Source organism: Ptychodera flava, chromosome 22, assembly GCF_041260155.1.
Source record: "Ptychodera flava strain L36383 chromosome 22, AS_Pfla_20210202, whole genome shotgun sequence".
NCBI classification, from domain to species: Eukaryota; Metazoa; Hemichordata; class Enteropneusta; family Ptychoderidae; genus Ptychodera; species Ptychodera flava.
Window position 1 is genome coordinate 34888268 of NC_091949.1, and position 22396 is coordinate 34910663.

The 22396-nt window shown below is 37.2% G+C and overlaps 2 protein-coding genes across 4 annotated transcripts in view; one reads left to right on the top strand and one right to left on the bottom strand.

Moving 5' to 3' along the window:
• LOC139123283 (protein NDNF-like) overlaps nucleotides 1-22396 on the top strand; it is a 108625-nt gene that overhangs the window by 234 nt on the left and 85995 nt on the right. Inside the window, exon 1 of one of the 3 annotated variants that reach the window (XM_070689421.1) lies at nucleotides 5372-5500. The exons of 1 other annotated variant lie outside the window; for it this stretch is intronic. The gene's annotated coding sequence lies outside the window, so the exon portion shown is untranslated. Of the gene's footprint in view, nucleotides 1-5371; nucleotides 5501-20025; nucleotides 20215-22396 lie in introns of those variants that run through there. One more of the 3 variants, XM_070689419.1, reaches the window with a different exon arrangement.
• Nucleotides 55-21105, bottom strand: LOC139123284 (ragulator complex protein LAMTOR3-A-like). The gene is made up of 6 exons (XM_070689426.1): nucleotides 21077-21105; nucleotides 20445-20479; nucleotides 19149-19207; nucleotides 18084-18217; nucleotides 7680-7743; nucleotides 55-2344 (listed from the first exon to the last, which is right to left on the bottom strand). The coding sequence occupies exons 1-6, from the start codon at nucleotides 21083-21085 to the stop codon at nucleotides 2271-2273; spliced, it is 375 nt and encodes a 124-aa protein (XP_070545527.1). The 5' UTR covers nucleotides 21086-21105; the 3' UTR covers nucleotides 55-2270.

A 22396-nucleotide genomic window follows, 5' to 3' on the forward strand; every position in this document is an offset into this window, starting at 1 on the left:
AATATGTTTATGAAAACAACAATAAAATGTACAAGACAAATGAGACACATTGAGTGAATGAAAAGGCTTCTATTTATTATGTAATTACTGAAATACTTTTGTGAACAAAGACTCCGGTCAACAAACAATTGTCAGAAAAATGCTCATTGTTGCTAATTTGACAAATTATTTTATGATCTGGTACAAAAACCCAATTTGTATCTGGTGATATTTTTGCCCTTCGAAACCACATGGATCTTTTGACCCCATTGTTCTAAGGTGTGCAGCCAGACCCCAAAGTGTTAGCATATTTGGTAAATGTGTACAGTGAATGACAGCAGAGCGTTTGCACATTTTTTTGAGTATTTTTTGTTACGTAAAAAACAACTCCCGCTACAAATTACTTTACTCCCTGGAGAGATCAAACACTCCGTAGTTAGATCACAACCTGAAATGCATGTCACAATTTTGGTATGCAATTGTCAATCGAGTGTAAAATCAATCTCTCCAAGCATTTTAATACTCATAATCGAGATGTGATTACTTGAGTTCCTGTGATGTTATCCCACTGTGTATCTTTGTAGTTCTCAAAAGTAACAGTTTTGCTTTAAATGGTAAGTGGTTTTGGGCAAATTAAGGTGGTCAGAAAGCTGTTAAGAGCATTGCAATTGGAACTGAAGACAAAACACTGACACACCCTGCTAATCCTCTTCTCATTGAGAACATATTTGATCTGCCGGTTTTGAAAATTCCTGCTTGAAACATCATTTCAACAATTTATCTATCTGTTGTTCGCGGCCTGTAACCATTGTTCAACCACAAGACCGTTAAACAAAAATCCGACCGGAATTGAAGTCTCGTTGTAATCAGACTACAAGATCAAAATCTATAGTATTAACAAAACCATTTTTCTTGTCTCGATATTCAAAACTGAGGTCCAGCTCTTAAGCAACAACGTAATATTTCCTCTCTTTTGTAAATCATTTTTAAATAAAAAAAAGCCTTGCCATTCTTTGCCTCCAGTAGCTTTCTTTGTAAATATCGGATACTATGGCTGCTAATATCTTATGGCCAGGTAATAGATATTGTAGCTGTCAGATATGCATTTCTTCAACTAAGACTGCTTAAATGACAGACCGCTGACCACAAATTGAAGTATAACTTACTTCTCACATGACAGTATACAAACTAACAACACCGAGAACTTCCCGCTTCTCATATTTTTCATCTAATACCACTAAAAATATTCCTACTGACGTTATATTCTACATTGATACAAATACAATCAAAGCCAAAATCTTAACCTTCTTGACACCAGAGTTGATTCCAGCCCAGTTTTTTTTATAATAGAATTGGACTCTTTCACACAACCCTAAATAAATATATACCGGGCAAAAGCATGTAACTTGAGAAAAAAGGAATGTTGCAAAGTAAAGCTGAAATAGAGTCCTTATGTCATGCCTCCACCCCCCTTTTTCACAGAACATTGGTCTGTTTTCATTGTTTTCAAACGGTACATTTGGACCTCTGTATACAAAAATAGGAATGACAGGGTGAATATCATTTACAGAACATCTTCTCTCGAAAAAATTGATAGCTCTGTGTGCGCCTTCCCAGCTGACGGTAAGCCACTGACACATAGAATGGTTTTCGCTATAAAATTAGAAATGGGAAATGGAGAAATTGAATTCAACAGCTCTGTAATATTCTGCATTTAAGCATACACTGTGTGACCTGTCTTTGTAGAAAAGTACCCTATTTGAAGTTCTAGCTCAGACAGTACTACAAGAACTTAAATATGCAAAATACAGACAGAAAGCAAAGTAAATATCTACAGAGTCGTTACCTGTAAGATTTCTGAAGTCCATCAGAAGTAGAGAATATAAAAAAGAATGGAGATACTGCTTATGCCTAAATTAAATATGAATGTTGCCATCTTGCCAAACTTTTCAAGAATGAATATTACATAAAAACATACACTATCTTGACTTTGTGTTTTCCTTGAGCATTCAATATATTGCTATTTGCACCTCAGAGATATTTAGATTTCATATTTGAAAATTGGATTAATAACCTTTTAAATTGTTCCATGAACATCTATACGTTATCGGAACAAACTTTTTTTCTTCAGGAAACCACCGTGTCACCTGAGAGGGACATCACGATGAAACTGCCTGTATGACGGACACACTGGTGTTCTTAGAAACATGTGGGCATAAATGCTTTTGACTACATGTCATTATTGGCTTTGGTCGTCTGCTAGTGTCCCTAACTGTGCACAGGTCACCGTCCTAGACAGTATCAATGGCTGTCTTCAAATCTTGTAAAACTTCATCAAAGTCTTCCTCTATATTGAGAAGCACTCCTGAAAAAAAAAATTATGTGAATAGATAAAGGCTATTTGCTTGCTGCTTTGTTATCACAATTAGAAGTATTAACCCTTTGAGTGCTGTAATATTTCCCGCCAAAATTTTAGTGCAACATTTTACCAACTTTTATGAATATTTGGTCATCTTTTGGATCATTTTTGACCAAATAGACATAACTTTTCATTAGCTACAGTTTTAGATCAAAATTTTGGGTAAAAATCTGAAGCACGCATAATATTTCATTAGGGCAGCAAAGACTGACTTTGACTGAGCTTGCTTTGGACAAAGTCAATGCCATGAACAGGCAAACATTGTCATTAATTTGCCCGGTCTGACATGCAGTACCAACCTCTAAATCAATGTCATTGCCATTGACAGTCAAACAATATCCATTTGAACCTAAATGACATTCATAAGGAACTTCTGTCAAACGAACACTGCGAAAACTTTAGTCTAAATCTGCCCAATATGCAAAATTAATGAACATATTTTTGAATGAGTTATATATAGCAATCATTGTCTTCACATTTGCAATGTAAAATTCATCCTGCGGATTTTCTGTTTTGCCAACTACCTTCCATCTAGGTCATATCGTTCTGCATGAAGTTATACGAACGTTATCATGATTAAACTGCCAGGCATAGCAACTGTACATGCCTCTTTGAAATTCGATGCCGTGCTTTTAATACTTTTTTTGTCTTGCATGTCAATGATCGGGCATAACATCAAACACAGGACACATGAAATTAATCCGCTTGACCTTTCACCTCTCAAGTTATTTCTTTATCAATAATAGTTCACATAGTTAAAGTGACAATGTGTGAAAAATATGTATTCATTGTTTGTGAACAAGGACTTAGCACACCAGGAACTGTTGAATGCAAGAAGTGATTCTTCAAGATAAAACGAAAGGATACAGGTTGCTCACACTTGAAATGCAACTGTAAATGTCATTTAAAACATTGCCGGAGGTCAAGAAGCTATACTTTTGATCATTTCAGTGCGTTTACATAAAATAAAATATCTCCTGTTTTCATGCTTTCTGTTGAAGCATAGCTGGTAGAAGTAAAGTTTAACACTTTTAATGCACTAGATGAAGGCATTAAAGGATTATATCAGCAACGAACCAAAATGATTTTTATCAGAAATGACATCAATGCCATAGCTTTTATCCGTTGGTAGTTGGCCTTGTCGCTAAATATGGAGTGGGAAAGTCAAGTTTACAACACCACAAGAATAAAATCCTGATAAAAGTTTATCAGAAATCGAAGTACCTACAACAACCGGCACATTGGCCATCGTGACTTACTGTAATCTTTTTAACAGTCTATAATGTCACCATCAAAGATTAAATTACCTCATTCTAGCACATGGAGATTATGATATTAAAATGCCATGCTGTTCGCACATAGCTGCGTGTAGCTGTACAAAAAAAAAATCGTCAAATTATGATTGATCATGAGAGACTAAATATAAACCAAAAGCAGGATAAAATGGTGCTCACGGCTGACCTTGTTGAATAGTTCTGTGAGTTACAGTATCAATACTTTGAAAATGAAAAAAAAAATTGTATGTGATGACGGATGGTACCCCAGAGTGAAATGACATTGAATAGGGATTATCTCGGAGTCAAAGAGGTTTCCATTCCTCTCCTCCATTCAAATGCAAACAACCCTGAAAAGAAGATATTTTCAACGTGATATTTGTCGCACATTATGTATTATTATGTAAAACAAGCAATCTCTATAATTTTGAGTTGCTGAAATCCCTGTATCAGTTACCTGTGAGTTGCTTTTTTTCGATTTGATGATAGCTGAAAACTCAACCATCTGTATTTTCTTTGAATGCTAATAGAACATAAAAACTTCATGATTGCAAAAAAAAAAAAATTAAAGAAGATTTACATAATGTAAGTACGTAATTTTTCGACATAAAACACTCATTACCAACTTCCTTGCCTGAAGTGAGACACTATATTGTCAAACTGTGCTCAAAAACTGTCCTAAGTCTGACTTTTGAAGTGAACTAATCTTAGAGCGCCCCCATGAGTTTTTAGTGCATCAGGAAATACCCCTGCTAAAGCCGTCCCTATTGGGAATGTGCCACTGTGAAAAACACAATTGTGTAACAAACAGCTCAGATAAAGACCAATGGGCCTGCATTTGTAGGTAACACTGTGCCAGGAACTTAGAAATGGAAATCGAGTGGCACAAAGTGGGGCTATTGAACGACAAAGCCAGGTATTGAGAGCTAGGAACTTGTAAAACTTGATTTAAGGGTCAATGCCCTTCATGTTCAGCACCACTTCTTGCTGCTCAGAGCACGGATATCCATGCTCCAAGTCACTTCAAAAGCTGATTCCAGAGTTTTCTAACATGCTTAGTGATTAGCAATATTCGATTGAGACCAATTAAGGGAACAGACAAAGGCTGGAGAAGATGCCGGCAAGCTGGCTGTTTGGTACCGGATAATTAGATCTTTACTGTCAGCGAGCAACACTTGAAATGAAACACATGAGTAGACAAGCGGAATGGGTGCTAATTGAATGACAGAGAACAGGGGCGATCATGTCCGTTTGTCTTGTATTGTTGATTCAGTTTGTTTGGTTGCCAATCTTAAAAACCACAATTAGTTGGCATCTAAGGTATTCACGGTGTGAAACACTTGTTATCTGATCACAATTTGCTTTGACTGACAGCACTCTTTCACTGTTTAATACAATCAATGCATACCAAGTAGTGCTGGACCGGCTACTCGGAATTCCATTTTAATAGGGCAGCACCTCTAATGATTTAATCAACATCAGCCAATCAAACGATGACAATTAACTCCCATGATTCCATTGCAATGTTTAAACTACGATAAAGGTGGGGGGGAGAGAAATAAATTTGAATAAATTTTAATGTATACCCCCTCCCCCCGATCTCTTAGGTTATGAAAGTTTCTTAGAAAACATGCAGCGTCTTGTGTTGTTCTCAGTTGCATTAAAGAAAGGTACGGAATGCGCCCCCTCAAAGCTGGTTGAGTCGTACTCTACGAACAATTGTCGTGTTTCACCCCTACTTCATGTATATGGGTCCAACAGCACAATAGGAGAAAAATAGGGTTTACCTAAACCATAGCCGGGAACAGACCAACTGTGACAAGATTGGGTAGGTACACAATGTTGACATTGATGTTGCGTGAATGTCAAATGCATGTTGGTGGTTCATATGAGTGTGTGTGTACCTTTGGTTGTAGAAGTAGACCCTTAGCACTAATGTGCTCCGATCGTGTGTTCTGCATTGCAGCACAAACAATAACACATCACTGTACAAAAGACGTGCACACCACAAATCAAGCAAGACTAGACAAGGATACTGCAAAATAATTCCTTAGATTTTACAGCCTATATACATGTCTTTGATCTGCTAAATTTTTTTGACAAGAGATCAAAGATTACGTCAGGTTCAAAAGGCCAGTGGTTTTCACATCTGCATCTGCCGTTCCTGGCAAAATTAATTGTCTGTGGAAATGAAAAAATAATTCCGGACAGGGATTTACGGAACCACTGCAACTGATCTGTGACGACGTAAAGGTCACAACGCTCGTGATGATTACTTGTGATTTGAGAATGCAATGGCTTCACAGAGTGGAGTCAAAGATGGTTTTCCATGAAGTAGGTTGGTCAGGTCAGGGAATTGGGCAACGATGAGAAACATCACGCTAGGCCCTCTTTATCACATTCACGTTCACTAAATTCCTACTGAAATATGGTTCAGAAGTTCTGACACATTTACTCGAAATACCTAAATCTTACACTCACTATAGCAGTGTTTTGACTCCATTTTATCACTATTTTCATTTATGAAGTCTGTCCCTTCCATGTGATTCAATTCTACCAAAAGAGTTAATTTGTGGATTGACAAAACATTATCTGCATACAACTTTAAGTAAGAAAGATCAAAACAATTTTACCGGTAAAAATATAAAAGTTATTAAACCAGACTAAAATAGGTAAAGTGGACCAGTTCAGTTCATATATTCCTGTAATGTATGTCTTTAAGAATTTTGTGAGTATTTTAACAGAAATCATGTGATTTTTTTCATAGTAATCTACAAATATGACATTTGCTTGTCTTTGTAGCCTTTAAAAAAGATAGTTATATGTTTTAACAGCAGTATTTTATAATGTTACAGTGTTTTGCAAATTTTGAAAATACCCACATTATCTGTTATGACATTATCCGCATGACAACCCTTTTTTTTTGCTCTCAATGGTGCAATAAATGACAAAGTTGTACGCAGATACTGATTATAATGAACTTGGCGCATTTTATGCCGCGATACAAATCAGCTTCTTTTCAGCTCTATGAGCCACAGCAACGCGATGTCTTAGAATTTCTTAAAAACTTTTCAATTGACACAAATGTTACAAAATACCAAATGTCTTTTCAGAAAGTTATCTGCATGCATTTGAAAAATTCACGGTGAAAAAAGCTTATGATAGATAATAAATCCTGACAGCAAGACTTTACAAGAGGTTGCTATATAATGAGTACATCAGAAAAACATACGTACAGGAAAAAGATGTTGTTTCTCTTAACATAAAATGCACCTCAAGGATAGATATTCTGACTATCAAACTTTTACTACACTATTTAGCCTACCATTTGGGGGGGGGGGCTCATTTTGAAGCTTGTGGAGTATAAAGTAAAGTGGCTTATTTTTGTGAAAATGCAGTGTTTTTTGCAGATAATGAAACTTTAAATTTTTCGCTTAGAGTTGACATAAGAATGGCCTTTTGAATTTCAAGTGTCGGGATGTATTGGGAAAGTTGTTTCTCCAGTAACAAATTTTGCTTGGTAACCCCTGATTTGGAAAGGCAATGGTTTAAAACTCCATCACAACAAGTTTAATCAAAGGTTTAAGTCATTCAATTTCAGGATGAGAAGTACCTCAAGAAATTGCATATCACATCAGCAATTATGGTACTCTTTGCAATATCACAGTAGTAGTACCAGACACGATTTTTGAAATACCGCCAACTATGTCTTAATTCACAATGTTCATTTCTTTAATTTTCCTTTTGCTCTCCACGTAGGACGACAGCGCAAACATAAATCAATTTGTTTACAGCTTGAACACCCAAAAAGCCAATGTTTTTAATCTCCTTAGATAAATTCATCGCAGGACCTCTTTAAATTGTGAAATACAGTCTGTCCCTAATAGCATGTTCTACTAGATCTTGACAGTTTTATGATAACAGACAAATATAGATTACTAGCCGTGACAGTAATGGTGGACTCTAACATGACACGATTCTAACGGTACGTCTGCTGAACTACTTACCAGTGTTGGTGTTACTTTCAGCGATCAGACTCACGACCAGAGGTAACTTATTGAACTGCACCACCTGTCAAAAAGAATGATGGAAATCATACAAGTATGAATTATTACTCCATTAGCAACCATTTTTCAACAGTTAAGCGGCTACTTATTGTAGATTTATTGATGCGTTGGAAGACCCTGTCATCTTGGTATGATGTTGAGCTTAAGCAGAAAGTTCTTGGAGCAATAACGGAGAAGGGGTTTGCAATGTACGTTCTGTGGGATATTGAACTTTTGACCTCTTGATGGTCGTTTGTTCGCATTTTGGATGGACCTAAATGTTGGTGCATGGTGAAAGTTCTGAAAATGTTGAGTCGTAATGAGCAGGCAGGCTGAAGGAGGGTTGCCCTAAACAGATAGATAAAATATTTCAAATGTAATGAGGGACAAGGGTTTGGTATTGCTAACGACAGAAGTTTGAGACGTGAAGTCGTGTGATACATCACACCATATAATGCCAGAGATATCAACAATATGCATATGTCCTGGAAAAATACCCATTAAACTTTTGAGTGCTGTATTTTTTCCCACCAAAACTTTAGTGCAACATTTACCAATTTTTATGAACTTTTCTGTAATTTTTATGATAATGTTGGACCAAATGAACGCATCATTTCATTGGCCACGGTTTTTTATCAAAATTTTGGAAAAAATCTTACCAAAATTAACTTAGGTATATTTTATAGGGGTGACAAAAATTGACTTTGACGCTCAAAGGGTTACACAAAGATTCTACTAAACATACTTGTTAAATCAGGTCATAAAATCACCTACAAAATCAAGATTCGAGACGAGACAACTTAATTATTCCTGGACACAACCAAATTAATGCTGGTATAAATCACAGGCTTTCTATGCTGTGCAGTGTTTATATGCATATTAGTAAACACACAACATTTGTTTATATGCTAATTATTTTAACTAATGCGCTTTGTTCCATTGGTTGAGAATTATCACTAAAAATGTAGACTTTGTAAAATTAAATATGATTGAAAATTGTTATTTTCATATTAAGATCATCATGATAAAACAAGATATCATAATTAATCTAGTATTGATTAACTTAAATGCAGAACGGGAGGAATTATTTCATGACACTGTGAATCTTATGAAAAAATATGAAACCCTTGATAGACTATCACATTACTCTTACTAGAATGATTTGTATCTATTGGTAATTACAAATGATATCAGTGTAGTATAATTTCATCTCATGACAGCACCAATTAATCAACATATCTTCACCAAATTTGACACCCAGGAATTTTTCAAAGACGATGATACACCCATAAATCAAGACAACATTATCTGTACAGTGCTTGACCGCCGGACACCAGGGTTATTATTGATACAAAGTTACCAACAGGACCTGGGTACAGCTATCAAATATATAGACCTGGCTACGCTATCATACATATAGACCTGACTACACTATCAAATGTATATAGACCTGGGTACAATATCAAATGTATATAGACCTGGGTACACTATCAAATGTATATAGACCTGGGTACAACATCAAATATATAAACCAGGGTACACTGTCAAATATATAGACCTGGCTACACTATCAAATACATGTATATAGACCTGGGTACAATATCAAATACCTGGGTACAATATCAAATATACAGACCTGGGTACAATATCAAATATATAGACCTGGGTACAATATCAAATATATAGACCTGGGTAAACTATCAAATATATAGACCTGCCTAAAGGTTCTAAAGACATTAAAAGGCCAGTAGTTGTAACATTTGATGATTATTGCACAATATTGGTTTTGTCAATTGTAAGTTCTTGCTGTGTTCCCTAAAGCTTATTGAAACACCAACTATTTAACTTGTCAACAAGGCGTCCAAATGTGTAAATCGCACTGTTCTTGTTACATGTGACTTAAGTCTAGACCAGAATTCACTGGTCAAGAATCAAAATGCAGTTTACACATGTACAGGCTGCGTTGACAAGCTGAATACTGTGTATCTCAATATGCTTTGGACAGTAGAACATGAAACCGTAGTTGACATTATTCTAAAAAACATTGATAATCTTTCCAGGGATGAACATTTCACGGGTTTGGTTTCTAAGATGCAGTGATGTGGAAAGCAACGGAATGTTAACATTCCCGATGATTTATTTAATTCTTTTTCCGAGGCTTGTAAGTTGTTGCCACAGAGGACAGCGAGATGAAAGGTGTAGTCATCTCTGGTCAAGCTGTACAGAGGTCAGTGACCTCGTCAAAACTGATTACGATGCTCGCAAACTACAGTATCATGTTTTCTTGTCAGTTGGGCATGTGTCTTTATAGAATTTCAGTCATGCTGGGGCAATAAAATTCTGTGTTTTGTGCCTGCTCCAAATTTCGGAAGGTAAGGGGTAAACTTTAAAAACACACGCAGAAAATTTAAGATCGTGAGTTTTTATTTTACCTGATAGCTTGCATGTAAGATGAGTGTCAATTCAAGAATCAAAGCAGAAACTTCTTTTTCACCTCTACAATTCACGCTACAATGTGTTGAAAACAAGAGCTTTGTTGACAGATAAGAAATGTGGTAAGTCCTATACAAATACGCTGTTTTGTTTTTTTTTTCATCGAAACACACGAGTGGACGCACAACAAAGAATTCAATTACTTTGGCCTTATGATAGTTTTCCAAGCTGTAAACACATGATACACCTTGATGGCATGTGCTTTTGCAAGTCATGAATATTCATGAGGTATCTTCCTGGTCTCTACGTACTTCATCACAGCACATCTTTACAAGGCTGTGTTCTTCCTGCGGTGGTTGCCACTAACAACAGATATTGATTATTAGGTTCCGATGAAGGCGGAATTTCAAAAAATGTAGTCATTTGCTGTTGGATAAACGGCCACGCCCTCTAGAGTTGCGTTAGTAGCACTTTCCGATTTGTCTCTGAGACAAGGCAGTCGCTGTAGATTGGTTAAAAAAAGTCTTTTTGAAAGTTTCCAAGGTCATTAGGAGTTAATCTTTCCTGTGTATTGACACCCCATTGCTGCTAAGCTTCACAAAACTGGCCATTACATATGCACTCAAGTTTAGCTAGTCACTGAGATTATGCCAGAATGAATCCGTAATATCTTGTTTACAGATCCGGATGTGACACTGTTAAACCTCCTGAGTGATGTTAAACTAATCCCTCTGGAAGTGGTATTTGAACCAATTTTCTTGTGATACATTTCACCTATTAGAATTATAAGCGTCAAATTTCCTGCCCTGAAAAATTTAAATTCAGCAAAACTAATTAGTTCAAGTCATACAGGATAGCTGTCATTGTAACAGTCAAAAAAGCTTAATATTGGACTGTCTATGAAAAGGCAGCACTATAATCAATGGACTCATCGGTGGGAAAATTTTGCTTTTAATGAAGATTGAATAATGTTGTTGTGGCTTACAGACATACAACAAAACATTGCTTGTACAATTTGGAAACATTGGAAATCTTTTGAAAAGTTTTGAGCTTTCTAATTTGAAAAGCTTGACATGTAGCAAGCCTTAAAAGGGTTTGAAAAGATGTTTGTATTATAGTAGAATGTGCCTCTGGGACATATTATGACTCTAAAACTTTTTTACTGCTCTTTGGGGGCTCACTTTGAAGCTCAAAGAGTAACTGAAGTTTTTATCGGTTTATTTTTGTTATGATCAAAAATTTTATTTCTCCCCATAGAGTTAACACAGGGATGGTGGCCATTTTGAATTTCACATATCTGTAAATGTTGGGTAATTAATTTCTCCAGTACCAGATTTTGCACGGAGACCCCAATTTTTATTTTTTATTTCAAAAGGAAATGGTTAAGTTACCTTACAGTAAGTTTGAGCAAATGTTTTAAGTCATTCATTTCCGAGGCGCATACTGCCTTAAGCAGCCCCTTCAGCGACATTGTATTTTTTCTTTCTCTCTGCCAGCTCACACAAACAAGACAAAATTGGGCCTACAAAAGCTGTCAATAGCCTTTAGCATGGGCCAGACAACAAACATAGAGGCTACAGCTTTTGATAAGAAATCCACTGTTGTTTGACATGTCACACCAGACTACTGTCAATGCCTCGGTGACAGGCGCCAAAAAAGAGCATTCATGTGTAACCAACGGAAACTATGCACAGCATTTCATAATTTCTCTTCAAATGCAACATTCTCTTTTCCATCTCCTCATTTATCAGTTGCAATCACTGCACAGATTGACGTCCCCTTCAGATAAAAATTTCCTTTTCATAAAAATCAGTTTCTGCTACGAGTTAGAGCACGGTGTAAAATTCTTTCCCCCCCACTAATCCCCTAATACTGTTCGACCGGAAAAGCTTTAGAATTGTACCCTCTGAAGGAGCCAGAGAAAGCCAACACACACTCAACAGTGACAACCCAATAATCTACTGTTCAAGTGCACTGACGATCCCATACCTCTCTGAATCTCAATGCTATTCTTCTGTTACTCCATCGGTTGCGTGATTTGACAGCTCCGACGCAGACATGCACCCCTTTTTATCATGAACACTGCTGCATGAGGTGGACAGAACCCCTGCATAAAGGGCAACATAGTACAATGGGAAATAGGTGGTATGTTTGCCCGCATCAACATCCTGCATTAAGGGATCAATTAGCTTACATTATATTACTGATACAATACCCTCGAAATACTTCATTTTCAATACGCGATCTTCTTAACTTTCAGATATCGTTTGTCCCTTTTTATGTCTGACCATAACGAAATCTGGCCCGCTAAAATTGGATACACGCAGAAAATCTGATCTCAGGAGTAACATTTCTTTAGAGTGCAGCTCGAGATTATTCAAATGGGGTGCATGAAGACACAGGGACACAAATGCATGCACAAGCATGGGCAGCAGTGGCCGTGTATGTGCACATGGAGGCAGAGATATTTGCCAAGCCAGGGAATCATTCTTACAGTCTCAAGCTTAGTTCTCTCTGAAGTCAACTTTACAACAATGCTGCACAGAAATGATCTCTGCTGCCTGGATTCAGTTTTGAATTTTCATAAAATGTGACTAAAATCTCCGGTCATTTTACTACGGGCTCCTTTCATACAACAGCCCTGATAGTCCCCGCCCCATCCCTCTGTGGTGGAACTCCAAGTAACGCTTTAGAACTTTCCAAGCCAAATAACCATGCACCGAGAACTTGACTCTGGATTACTGCAATGCATGATACAGCTAGGTTTGCGTTCGGCAAGTGATAATAGTAATAGGGTTCCAAATTCATATTTTATTCGTTTTTTTAAATTTATCAATGCAGTATTTGGACCAGCAATTGAAACTATCAAAACACAAAGGTTGAAAAACAATTTCAGTAAATCAAAATATTGTATGTACTTGAATGAAAATAGTACTAGAATTAATAACATATACAATACATGTCATTGATTGAAATCACAATATCAATGCTAACTGCTGGGATTTCTACACTATGATAAACTATTTTAAGTAATTTCGTTTTTTTATTTTTTACTAAAATCTTCTTTAACCCTTAGAGCGCTGTAATTTTTCCCACCAAAATTTCAGTGCAACATTTTACAAAATTTTATGAATTTTCTATAATTTTTTGATAATTTTGGACCAAATGGACATAACATTTTAGCGACTACAGTTTTTTTATCAAACTTTAGCAAAGATCTGAAAAAATTGACTGGGATATATTTTATAAAGGTGGCAAAAATTGACTTTGGTGCTCAAAGAGTTAAACGAGCTTTAGTGATCACAGTAGTCATTCGTCAAATGAAGTGAAATTCACTGATGACTCACCCACTTCTAAAATTGCATTCAACATCATTTTATGGATATAGTCCCGATGTAAAAATTATCAATTGCCACAAAAATTGATGGTTAAAAGTTCTACAGTAGGTGCCTTTCGTCCAGTGAACATTCAAACACTGAACACATGATAAGATCAGGGTGTTATGTTATTTTGTACAGAATACATACTGAGCATGTTTTTATCAACAATGTCAGAATAAATTTTTTAGGTTTAATTTCATAAATGATTTAGCCTCCTCCCCATCATGTGGATCATTATTTTCAGCTTCAAATTCACAATCAATCAGATTGAGACTCGTTTGGAATTTATCTCAACCCAAAATGCACTCCACTATTGGACATTTTAAATTTCGTCTGCTGGTGCTCAGTGTTAGAATTTACCTTTGAATGTAAAACCTAGTCAATCTAACATTAATAAATATCTCAGTGAGTACCTGCTATTTAATTACAACAATTCACTTATAATTGTTGTATTATATCATTATTCTATCTTTTTCCTTGCTCACTCTTCTGTTTCCCACTGATATGAGTCCTGTATAAAGTTGCAAATGACTCTAATAGCTGGGGCAAAATTTAAATTTGCAACATGGTGATTTTTTGTCGCAAATATTGCAAACACCTACTTCATTGTGTTTTTTGTGCTATGGGCAATAAACAGAAACATGAAATATAAAACATTAGCATCGTGGGCAAGTCTGTGGATTTCAAAATCCACCCACATCACCACCTAATGCGTAGAACCATTCGATTCGCTACCTAAAGCATACTGATAGCATTAACAATTTCAAATTTGGCTAACTTTCATTAGGAATGTCAGTGAGTTTTCCATCAGTAGGAAACATCATTCCATGATTTTTTACCGTTGGTTTAACCTGTTCACCCCCAATTCCCTGTAAACAGATCCACAATCACCATTGATAACAATGGGTTTGGGCCAAACCATGTTGTTGAAAGGGTTAAGTAAAGATGTAAAACTTTACTGCGCTGTACCAAATATTGCTTGAAAGGAACGCAGATACATTGACTTCGTACTGTCCATGTCATTTTCCGGCTTACCGCCCTCTACGAAAATTCTTTGATGTCTCCTCTCTCATGAAGAAACTACCACTGAACTATCATGTAGCATTGAGGAAAATTTGTAAAAAAAATGAAGAATATTTGCAATATTCTGATATTTATGTTCTGAAAACACTCAATTGCACAAAGTACAAACATCAATATTACGTCTAAACTAAATAGACATGACAGTTCTTTTATATAACCCAGAAGTAAAACAAAATATTTTCATGTTATCAAAATTCAGTAGTGGTTTAAAAGCTGAAGTACAACTGCTTATTTCCATCCCAAACACTTATAGACTGCAAGACTCACACACGACTCTTGCCTAAAGGTTTGAAACAGAGAAATGTTTTCCAGTCTAACTCTTCATTTTGCAGTCCCACACTGAAAGTCTTGTATCTTTTCAAATCAAAGACGAGACAAGAAACTCTCTTATTGGGTTGACTATGCCAACTGAGAATGCCAAACACTTCAAAATTCTGAAGTTATACACTTATCTGATCCAAAATTATTCATTCCGTATTTTCCCACTTTTTTTCATTATATGGAAAAAACGCTCAATTTTCCTTATGCATAGTAATAGCACTTTCCGGACTGTTGTTCTTTGATGGGCAGATCTGAAGACAGGGCATCAAAACGGATTAAGATCACAGTTGATAAAAATAGATTCAAAGTAGATAAAAGTCAATTTCCTGTCATAGATGTAAAAACTTACTACTTTCCTCATTAATAAGGCTTTACAATTTAACTTTGGATGCAAATGAGAAAAAAAAAACAAAGTCTGGAGAATTTCAGAGAAACTCAAGCAGAAATAATTTACTTTATATCTCAGCTAATCTTACAGGCATTAAAACATGAAACTGCTATACTTAAACCAAATGATTAAGAAGAAAAATGCAAAAAAGTTGACGAGAACTGAATTTCGGGTCTGCTATAGAGGTGCTAAATCAGTTTGATGGCCAGTACATCGATCTTAGCAACAGTTGCCATGGCAGGTCCTAGGACCACTCCACAATGTTGTTTACAACAATCTTCACTGAAAACACTTGCCGATAATGCTTCCAACATGCACCAATATACCCTCACTGCTTTGAGATTCTTTACACTGGACAATACAAAACACAACAACTTCAAAGAAAAAAAACGGTTTCAAAAACAAAACAGCCTAGTGACGAGTTTGTCTCCAGATAAAAAAAACTTTTCATCTGAGAGTCCATAAGTAGTACACTATCAGTGAGATCTTAAGTTGTGGCAGAGTATTTTTTTTTCACAGAATCAAAGATGTAGTGACTTCACTTCTTTCGGCGACAATGGGAACGTTATTCAAGAACTTGAAACTGGTGAATGGGGCACGGACAGATACTGGCAGCTTATTGTGTCTGAGCCACTAATGCTAAAGCTGCTTTACTACGATGCTTTAGTTGACAAGGCAGCAAGAGGATTAGGGAGGGATTCGCAGCGCTTTTTTCAAGACCTGTGTTACTGATCTTTACTTAGTGTACAAAAAACACAAAAAAGAGAGGGATGGCAAAATCTGTCCAAGAGAATCGGGGCATCTGCAAATTTCATTCAATCAGATGGGACTGCACCGAAAGGAGGTCGAGTGACGATGGGAAACACGATTACATCATATGTCACGGTCTGCTCCCTGGCACCAACTATACTATAAATGATATCAGTCCGCATTAGAATTTGATTGCATCACACATCTTGAGGAATTATTTCGCTTCGTAACTCCCGATTGCAATAACTTTCGCTTCCTACAAAGTACCAGGTGACATCTTTCAAGCAGTAAAAAGAAAGATTCTCTTTGTTTGACTAATGACATCACTTGGCAAAAATTCTTTTTTTTTAAAAGAACTTCTGTTGCACAGAACAAAAGCAGGTAGCCCTGCATCGCGGCGATCAGCAGATGAAGACTGGATCTTAATATCGCTAAATCTTGCAAGAGATTTGTGATCCGTACACAAGCAAAACAACTTTTCAAAGGAGACATTATACCACCAAAGATCTTCTTCAGCATTTTGTAAGTTTTCTCAAACATCGCACGATAACATTCCCCTTAGCCCGAGATAACAAGCAAATATAGAGTCCTCAGATTTCCGGTTTTTCGGCAAGATTTTCTTTGAAGCATCTTTTGGACAAGAAAAAACAATATGATCCGGAAGAAAACAACCACAAAGTTTTTGTATGAGTTTCGCATCAGATTACGTTTGAAATACCAGTAGCACCTGAATTCCATCGCCCTGCTTTACAAAACCCTTTACGTTATTATCTGAATTTCAAGAAAGTCCTCATATTTCACGTTTTTTGTCAAACTCCCACAGACCGCACAGCAGGAAGTTGCGACGTCTTGCAAAATTGTGTTTGTGCACAACTTTCAGCGTCGGACAAAGCAAGGTCAGTCTATTGGCCAATTACTTTTATCATTTTTCTGAACACTGCTCCGGGGAAATCAGCTTGATTTAATACCTTTAACTTTCTCTGAGAACTCTTTGAACTAATCCAGACAGCATTGCGCTTACTAAGCTAAAGTGACAGGCCACCAAGTTGAGAAAATTCTCTTTGATACGAAAAAGTTACATATTATATGTTACATGTGCTGGTGGAGGTCCTAAGCACAGGAATTTACAGAAATTCCTAAATTGATACACAGAGTTAAGAAATGCTATCCGTCAGCGGGCGAACTGCAAGCAAGCAGCATTTGCATATTTCATTCCTTCTTCAGTTTTGCACCCTTGCCTTAGAGGAAATATACAAGTTTGGGCGTACTATTACATGTAGCAATGACGATTAGGCAATGTTTTGCAGAGTTATACACACAACACAACCCCACCCAACAAATCAATGGTACATCCGATTCAAACAGTGAAGATGTATCAAGTGTTGTTGTACAGGAAGGAACTGGGTGGGGTGGTGTGGGGTGGGGTGAGGGAGGGGGTCTGACAAGCTTAGCTAAAAGATTCTACCTCAAGAGCAGGGTTGCGAAAAAGACTGGCAAAGTTCCAAATTATGCACCTGTGCCAACATAATTGGGATATTGTCTTTATTTTCTTGATAAGAAACACAACGGTATTTCTTTTTTTTGTCTTTGTCACCAGAGTAATATTGTATGTCTCAATGTAATGTAGCTTGGTCAGAACAAACAATTCAAGCAAAGGTTTCACCAGCAGTAACTTTTAAAGAAATGGTATCAACACGACACTTTTAGAAAGCTTTATGAAATCTATAGTTCACGGGGAAAATCAGTTATATCTTCATGGCAATTTTACGGCAATAGCAGTGACACCCTCACAATAACTTATTTGTTTTTTGACTCAACTTTCTCTGCAACATCACAAAATAATCAAGATAAATACAGAATTTGTCACTGTTGTAATAAGAAGCAGAAAAACGACTTAGCTGGTGTTTTTCAGTCAATTCATAACCTCTTCAAAAGTGATTTAGACCGTAAAACTATTCCGGAATATCACAGCATTTTCTTTTGAAATGTAAAATTAATACAAATACTTACCTGATATGTATTGTACATACAAATGATATTTTTGTTCTTTGAAAGTCCAAGTTTGCTTCCCTGATCTGTTGCCATACCAAAGGTTGCCAGGAAACCAGGTCGCAATGCTAACTCTGGGGCCGTTTCTTTAGCGACTGTAACAGAGAGACCCGAATGTTTCAGTTTAACGTGATTTCTAGATGACAGGAGAATGGTAGCTGAAAAAAAAAACCCTGGCATGGTCTACTGTCAGTCTATGTAATGTAAATCAATTTATAGATGCAATGGGTTAAACCATTGCTCAGGTTAACTGAGGTGATGTTTCAATTGATTTTGGTCTTGTCTGTGTTTAGATAGCATTTTGTTGATCAGCATCGCCACAGGGTAGCCGTGAGGTGTCAAAGCACCCTTGTCGTAAAACAACTTCAGTGAAAAACATGATGGTTCTCGCATTGAAAAAAAAAAAGAAAACTTGTCGCAACTTTCACGTCAGGGACTGGTTGTTGGTAATCTCCTGTATAGAGAAGTATTTCAATCCTTGGCAAAGCCTTGTTTTGAAAAAGAATGTCTTTTTTCCGCGGATTAGCTTTTGTTTTGCTCCGAATTCCAAATATTTTGCCATTCTTTAGGGACCCAGATCCAACAATTTAGTGAAAAGTGTCTTAAAATTCCCTTCTCCCTAAAACTTTCTAATCTTCATGATTATCTGCACAAGTTTTTCTGCCGTACGCCGGTTATTCTTCTAAGGATCTTTAGACCATGAAACTGAACATTATCCTGTGGGAATCACTTGAGTAGCATTGTGGTAGGAAAAGTGAGCAAACCCCCAATTTTTTTTTTTTTCAAAAAATTTGCTGGCTGACATGAATACGGATTGTTGATGCTGTTGCCCACAGTTGATCAACAAATTAAACATTGATGCAGTCTTCAATTCACTCTTTACAACCCATTTTGTCTTACACAGCAGGGAGTCTTTGCTTTAGGGACATTAGGCATGCACAAAGGTAGCCCAACACTTCTCTTCTCTGTTGTAATCCCCAGAGCAGAGATATCTCCAGCTGTCTTCTCAAAGCTTTCATTCATTACCTTTGATGACAGGGACTCCATCTCGATCGGTCACAACTATGGCGTGGAGGCCATCAACCCTGAACCGGTCAGATTGAAACATCGAGAGAAAGAAAAAAATGCACATTAAAGGGATAAAAAAACACACCACTATTGTCTACAGGAAACTTGAACAATATGATTTTAGTGGAATGCTTGCAAATGAAAGTGAAATCATAGTGAAGCATTACAAAAATAATGGCAAACAATAAAACAAAAGCAAATACAAAATCCCCTCAAGAGTTCAACATGTGTGTTTGGAGGCTCACATTATGGGACTAGCAGTCACATATACGGAACAGCAATAGATCTTTTTCAGCCAATCTCTGTACAGATTGGTTAAAACTGTTTTAAAGCAGGGAGGGCCTTAGAGATGTCCCTGGTCAGCTCTCTCTGTAAATCTTTTTTCATGCTAATCAGAGTGTGCTATTATTGAATTATTAATTAAGCAAATTGGTTACTTGTTATGTAAACAAGGCAGACTGAGAGGGGAACCAAGTATATCCTCCCTCCACTTTTATATCTTAGTAGAGGGGCCTAACAGAAAAGTTCTTTGGGTGTGTGTTTACAGGAACTGAAAGGACAGCCTTCGAACTTAAGCTGATTTTTGGGATGAATTTCGCATTGTTAAGCAAATTGTGTTGTTGGCCCAGTTTTTTTTCTTTCTCTTTTTTGAAGTTTTCCCCATTGACGTTCAGGCTTAGCAAGATCAATAAATAACTTAGCATTAGGCAATTAACAAACCATTGGCGGGAGACAGTTCTATAGAGAGTGCAACAGCCATCTTGCCTGAGTACACTAACTACACCTGACTGAATACCTAAATATAGGTGCCTTTCTGCTGACTCGTTTCGTCATCGCGGCACATTTTTTGAGCCATTCCTTCGCGGTGCGATTCCATGCGTGCATTCTGCTACGTTGTGTGCTTTTGAGGACAACACTGTGTATTGTTCATGGGATTTACTTTAGAACAAAGCTTCGAAATCAATCTTGGAAAAAAAATACTGCGTGGGCGCATCCTGGGAATCACTCCAATCAATGCTTCTTGGTAAGTTAACACTCTCATGGTGACATGAAAGTAACTATTGATACTACACTAAACTTAACCACCCTAACCTGTTCTACCCCACTCCCCTATTTGTAAGATCACAGGTTACTATCGGGAAAACGTCAAAGTCTTTTGGCGGAATATCGTTTGCAGTGCCATCTTCCGGGAAAGCGAAAGTATGACCGGCGTATCAAAGCGCCCATGGTACCGTTAAAGCGATCCCCACTTACTTGTTCAGAAGTCGCCTGAAGTGACGATAGAGTTCCTACAAAAGGAAAAAGTTCAAAACAACAACATTTGACAATGGCGCTTGTTGTCAATGAGAAAATTTAAAAGAAGCGTCACGTTAATTAGGTCGTTGTCATTTATTTGTAACTGCCGGTGACACTATTAACGCGAGCATTATTGTTCACACTGCAAAAACAGACACATTAGAGTACTGGTCATAGCTGCTGTGTATGCGTAGTGATCCGAGATAGAATACGAAAAGCGGACGGGCGCTGACTTGAAACGAATGTTTCCTGTCAATGTAAAATGACATCAGTGGCGTAAAGCAATTGCTCGCGCTGGCGGATCGAAAAGTTGCGAAACACGCAGAAATTTCAAAAGTCAGCAAAACTCAGGAAGTACATGTGACTCATTCAATGACATAGTAGTGCACACGTCGAGTCGGTCACGAGACAGGTCGGAGAGCAGTTTTTTTTGAAACGTGGCAACGAGTGACGCCAGCTTAACGCTAAACCGGTTCGAGTCGACTGTACGCCCTTCCAAAAACTGAATAATGCTCTAAATGAGTTTTCATTTCCCGAATTGACGACCTGTCGGTAACTAACCGCTTCATACGAGAGAGCTCACGACTTACCTCCGCCATTTTGAAATCGAGTTGACTTGTACGCCATCGTACGGTGACCCTATGTGACAACTTTTGTTTTTCGGAATACCGCTCTGACGCTGCTACATACATTTCAATGAAACTCTGACGTTTTAAATTTGGAGTTTATTCTTACTAAACTATTGAATATGTTCATTTTCAATAGAAGACGTCTATACCATAATTTCTAACAGACAGAAATACCAGTTTTCTTTGTGCCTAGAATTTCATGACAGTTCGTGGACGTTACTTGCGATAGAGCTTACAACTTGAAAAACAATACCTATCAGGAAGGTACCGTTCAAATATTTTCGTTTATCTATGAATCCAAGGGTATGATTATGTGACAAGTACATAGCGAAATTGTTCAATTTGAGTTCGGAAAATCACACCAAGGCACTGGCACTGATGTGCAGTATTGGTAGTACATAGAATCTCGATAAAGATCAACCGTGGTCAAGTAACCAGAACACAATTGAGATTCCAAAGCAGGTGACATAGTCTCACACTAAAGGCCCTGAGAGGTGAATCTTGAATGGAGAAATCTATTGACATCGGCAATGCTTCCAGACGGCAGATTATCGGACTGAATTCAACCTGCACACAGATCGGGCGCACGGATGAACTCGCGACAGAACTGAAATACGATAGCTAATTTCGAAAAATGTCGCGTCAAGACCTTAGTATACTCGCAACCGAAGAACTAACCTTTTGAAGAGATGATCCCGTAACCTATTTCAAGTAACATAAAGGGGAGTTCAGACAGATAGACAGACAAAAAAGACAGCTATGTCTGTAAACTATTGAAAATGATGCCTGATTTGATCATGTCACACCGTGGCAACCATCACCTTTGGATATTTCCATATCTGAACTTATCGCTAGAAAAGCGTTTCTTTGACTGTACACTCACCGGGACTGACAGTCACCTATTCACAAATCGTAGTATGAGGATTGCCAGATGCGCGATGTGATAAAGGAAAATTCGCGGGAAAAATAAACAGGTTGGTATGCACAGACACTAGCATACAATTTAAACGCCTTGTACTTACTGCAGTTAATATTGTAGAGTACAGTGGAACCCTAACACTACTTGTAATCGATTATGCATGCTTGTAATTAAAACAAAATTGGTGAGTTTCCAAACTTATGTTCTTTTTTCATGTTTCTACCCCCCCCCCCCCGAATAAAATAAAACAAGAAATAATCGAACAAACTTAACCGTACGCAATATATTTTAGTCGGGCAACCAGCAAGCTAAGAGACTTTACAGAGTGGCTTTCAACTGAATTATCTATTTAGCTTTTATGC

Coding starts and splice junctions, on each gene's coding strand:
- LOC139123284 (XM_070689426.1), bottom strand. Junction 19,208..20,444: donor TTCAGGCGACTTCTGAACAA/GTAAGTGGGGAT, acceptor TGACCGGTTCAG/GGTTGATGGCCTCCACGCCA. Junction 2,345..7,679: donor TGAAAGTAACACCAACACTG/GTAAGTAGTTCA, acceptor TTTTTTTTTCAG/GAGTGCTTCTCAATATAGAG.